At 40.2% G+C, this 5099-nt stretch overlaps 1 protein-coding gene across 1 annotated transcript; it reads right to left on the bottom strand.

Moving 5' to 3' along the window:
- Nucleotides 1-642: 642 nt before the first annotated feature.
- On the bottom strand, nt 643-3442 carry LOC123762317 (uncharacterized). Its single transcript, XM_045748769.2, has 3 exons — nt 3288-3442; nt 1947-2111; nt 643-1489 (listed from the first exon to the last, which is right to left on the bottom strand). The coding sequence occupies exons 2-3, from the start codon at nt 2109-2111 to the stop codon at nt 725-727; spliced, it is 930 nt and encodes a 309-aa protein (XP_045604725.2). The 5' UTR covers nt 3288-3442; the 3' UTR covers nt 643-724.
- Between the last annotated feature and the right edge of the window lie 1657 nt (nt 3443-5099).

Here is a 5099-nt window from a genome sequence, read left to right as displayed (position 1 = left end):
CACAATCCCTCCCTGGCTGGCAGTATAATTTCCTCCACAGCCAGACAAACATTCCTGTTTTGATGCTCCGGGTCTCTCTCCTCTCCTTATCCTCGATGCTCCTCTAAAGAAATAGACACAACAAGAAAGAAAGCATGCGGGAGAGGGCAAGGTATTAATGGTTAATGATTAGTCGAGAGAGCTAAGCCAGTATGACTACATAGCATTTGGAAGATATATGAGGATGAGGAGCTTGGATATCAGGACGGTGTACAGGAACTAAGTCAAAAAATTTGAACCATTGGACATCGAAAGCCTACCATGTAGGTAGAGAGACCTATGCTTTATCAACATTTAAGCTTTTTGTCTTATCGGGCTGACATCAGCTTTTCGCATGATGTCAGCCCATCACACCATACAATAGTTTCATAATGACATTTTTTTATTCCAGTTTAACACGTGTTTATGATTCAATATTCACTTTAATTGTGTCGTATTTTTTTAGGGAAACAAACTAATTTTTTTCTCCACAAAATTTATTGAATTAAATCATATGGAACGTTTTACTTTTCATTAATTAACTTCAGCTCGACTGATAGCCCTAATTCCATACTTCCTTTTCTGACTGGCTGCTGGTGAAACAAGTATACTCCATTTGTTTAAAAAAAAACTATCATTTACCCTGATTTTACCTGATAACAATTATTTTAGGATTTCAAGGTCCTAAAGGTGAGAGGTTTAAATGTCACGAAGAATGTGTTGCTTCGTAAATGAACGTTCTGGTTTTGTTGCTTGAGCGCTTTCGTCTTCTTGCAAATATAATGAATAACGCGACCAAGCATAGAACAGCAAAGAGAGTCAAGGCTGTGATCATGGTCCAGAAATATGTTTTAGAGTAACACAGATTTGTTTCAGTATCGATAAGGACACCAACCTTCAACTCGCCAGAGAAATTCACTATACTAAGAGTAGCTTCACTACCCAGTGCCAAACTGTCATCCATCACCGTTGTTGCAGATGATGACCGGATTTCCGTATGTCCGCCACGTAAGATGAGCCCCTTAGACGCCAGAACGTCAATCGTCAGATGCTCTAGAGTGAGTGTTGACCCGGCGCCTATCTCCAGTCTCTGAAGAGTGTCGATACTGGAAGAAATAAACTTAGCAACGGATCCAGCCGGTAGAGGCTTGGAGATATCGAGGACCTTGATGACGCAATTGATAACAGTGAGACTGGTAATGCTGGCTGCTGTAACTATCGAAGTGACGGAGCTCTCCTCCAGATGAATTCGACTCACCCAGTCGGGAAGTCTGTCGAGGGTCGATTTCTTTGCGGAGAGTTCGAGGTCGGTGTTACAGAGAGGACGAGTGCCCCTCGCCACCACCACTTCAGCCACTTCCTCGAGAGAGATGTTCACACAGGAGTCGCCCAGCAGAAGCTTTCTGGCCCCGGTCACTGTCACCCGCTCCACTACCTGGTCATTTGTCTCCACCTCTTCTAACCTAACGACCTGTTAGAGAAAACGCAATGAAAAAAAAAAACAGTTAACTAGCTATCGTAGTAACAGTAATGTCAATGGCGGTTTTAGAGATGTCACAGAAATTCGACGTCTCAATTCGTATGTAAATTTCTCATTAAATAAATCCTTTAAATAGTACAAACACATCGACTTAATATTGCAAAGTTAGAGATAAGCAAACTATTTTGTATGTATAATTTTTGAGAGCACTAAGAAGCAAAGAGATGTTACGTTGCACTCAGTGTTGACGCCCTGATACTGGAGTCTGTTTCTACTACTGTGTGGTTACCGCACATGAAGTTGTTCAGTGTACGCTCTCATGATCCAAGACATTGAGAGTAGATAGAGGGAGGGAGGGAGAGGAAAAATAAGAAAGAATAAATAAGAGGGGGAGAGAGAAGGAGAGGGAGATAGTTGACAGAGAGATGAATAGACTGAGAATAATTACTTGATTGCCATCGCTGTAATGACAGTAGAGGACGGTCTTCCTCAGCTGGCAGTGTTGAGCGTCGATCCCCACCAGGAGCTCCTGGGCGTTGCTGAGCACGCCGGACTGCCTACCCATACACGTCACTACCACCACCACCCACATCCATGGCCCTTGCAAGCTCATCTGAAGCGAAGCGCAAGTTCGTGGTATACATATAGCATTTGTAATGGATATGAGGGATGACTAACAGCTAGGATATAAGGATCAACTAAGAACTAAAATATAAGAGTTAACTTAGAACTAGGACGTGAGGTTGGAATGCAGAAACAGTTCCAGATCACTTGGACACGAGGATGGAGCGCGGAATTCCTCATTCCTACGCACACATACTATTTCATACACACTGTTTTGCAAGGCAGAAGCTGGAGTTCCATCACCACAAATACAACTAAATAAACTCGCTACCACTTTTGCACACGGCGTAAGTTAAACCTTCCCGGAATAGTTCACACATTGCTAGAGCATTAAGAAGACCGGTGCACTCCTCTGCCAGAGCCCTTTGCCAGCTACACGAAAAGTGCGCTGTCAAACGAAGGAATTCAATACATTTACCTTTTGCAGACGATGAGTTACAATAACGTGGCTGAAGTATGTTGACTAGACCACCCGCTAGAAGGTGAAGGGACGATGACGTTTCGGTCCGTCCTGGACCATTCTCAAGTCTATTCGACGACGAAACGTCGTCGTCCCTTCACCTTCTTGTGTGTGGTCTGGTCAACACATTTATCTTTTGTTTCCAAACTTTAACCAATGCTTCCGGAGGAGTTCTCAACGTTTTCACGGATCCATAACTGATTGAAGTTATTCAATAAGTTAAGGAGTTGTTTTCTGATTACATTTAAGTTTAAAGAAGCCAAAAAATGTTTATTGCACATAAAAAGTATCATAGATTCAAACTAAGAAAACAAAAGCCGTGCGATAATATTATGAGTGGCAGGCGGTAGGAATACTTCACATGAGGAAGTGGTGGACGCACACACGTGATAACGTGATAGCAGTGAAGATGGGGGCACAACAAGTCTAACTGTCATCGAGTAACTACACTTAGGCATTTGGGTGACTACACTTGGGTAACTGTGCTTATAAATTACACTTAGATAACTATTCTTACATAACCACACTTCAATAACTATACCTGCATTACAACACTTTCGCAATTACACTTATGTGACTATACTTAGGTGATTAAGCTAGCGTGAAAGGACACAAACAACCCAGTCACCTCTCACCACACAGCGTCGAAGTAGATCAAAACAAAGATAAAAATGCCTCAGAAGTTAATGAAATATTGTGTCTTACATTACAACTTCCTTGTTAGGGGGTGACGGTTTGAGTGTGGTGGCGATATCAGCTTCCTTGTTAGGGTGGAGGTTAGGGTGTAATGGTGACTTATTAACTAATAACGTTAGCGCTGACGCAAAGTGCTGAGGGGCCCCCCGATGTTTGTCTCCTCTTCTACTGCAGCAACACTTGCATCAGATCATTAGTACTCGACGATAAGATATTTCTGATAAGATAACAAATGTAAGATAACGTTAGTTAGTGATAGTGTCTTAAGACATTCGGAGTCTTCCCGGGAGTAAGTTATTCAACTTTCAAATTAAGAAATGTTATGTTCCCAAGCAATGAGAAATATATACGAAGTATTATGTGTTTTCATATTCATGATATCCACTTTTTATTAGCATATTTAACAATTTACAGTTTCCATTTATATATATTTAAAGATCACGAAAATTTTAAAAATAATGTTTAGGATGATTAACACATCTCTTCTACGCACATTAGAAGTTATTTATTAAAGCTGGAGGAAAATAAGAAAATTTACTGAGAAGTGGCTTAAGGAAACAAAAAGGGAATCGGGAAACCCAGTAGCAGAGGAAGTTCTTGAGGTGGTCGAAGACTAGTTCCTAACCCGTTCTGTAAATAGTCTCATCGTGGATTACAATATCTAAGTGAACACAATATCCAAGATTGGCACTGGTTCGACGTTGAATCGACGTTATCAATGATAATTCAACGTTAAATCAAACGTTGATTCGTAGTTAAATTGGTGTTGCTGATGTATATTGTACCCACTGGGATTCTCGTCTTGGTACTGGAAAACAAGGAAACACTGGTCACTCTTGTAGAAATCGGAAACGAGATCAGATTATATGGAAGAGTAGGGGGAGTCTGGTTAGAGACGAGGACCTCACCTCGAGAGAGGAACGGAGCTCAGTTGGTCTCACCATATGTAAATCAAATCAAATCTAAAGTCTAATATTAAATGGTTGTATTTTTAAAACGGATAAAACATACAGCATTTTTAAAAGAAAAACAATATTTGTTACAGATTACTTCATTCGGAAAATAATTATCTGAAACAAACAACGGATAAAATAGGAATAAAGGTGGCATACAGTAATAGAAGATACAAGAAGACATTTAGCTATTGTTTCCCCCCAAATTAGTTGCCAAACCATTTTCTGTTACTACAGTTCACTGAAGACAAAGAAAACAAAACTTTCATGGTTAACAAATATAAACAAGAAATTTTGAAATTTATGTATACCTGAATTTACCTAAAGGCAACCATTTTACTAATTGCCTCGACGAGGACAGGAAGCTAGCGGCCTGTCACAGGTCTCTTCATTTGTCCTGAATTTACCAGAGGGCTGCCATCTCTAGTGGGCGCGAAGTGGACAAATTCTCTCAATTATTCCAGATCATTTTTTTAGCTGAATTTTGAAATGTAGAATTCATGAAAACTTCCATTGTTATCTATCCCACATTGTGACTTGTTAAGCATGAACCTTAAGAAGTGAAGTTCATTTCACCTTTTAAGAAGTGATATAGGTTACGATCTTTAAATTTGTTCAATAATTTAAGGGTCTTATTAGGCTCAGTCCTGACGTGTCTATATTGATGTGTTGTTAGTCATAAGGACCTGAATCGTTCCAGATAGGAGAGTGAACTTAGTTAAGGAATGGTTTTATCACTCTGCGTTCCACTTTTTCCAAAGCAGATATGTCCTTTAAAGGTTAAGTCTGTGTACTTGGACACAGTAGTCGAGATGGGGGGCTCACTCGAGAGTTATACAGCTGAGTAATCACTTTCGTTGAAGTTGAA

Source organism: Procambarus clarkii, chromosome 2 (assembly GCF_040958095.1).
Source record: "Procambarus clarkii isolate CNS0578487 chromosome 2, FALCON_Pclarkii_2.0, whole genome shotgun sequence".
Lineage (NCBI taxonomy): Eukaryota > Metazoa > Arthropoda > Malacostraca > Decapoda > Cambaridae > Procambarus > Procambarus clarkii.
Note: the sequence above shows the minus strand (reverse complement) of the source record. Positions and strands in the feature narration are given on the sequence as shown.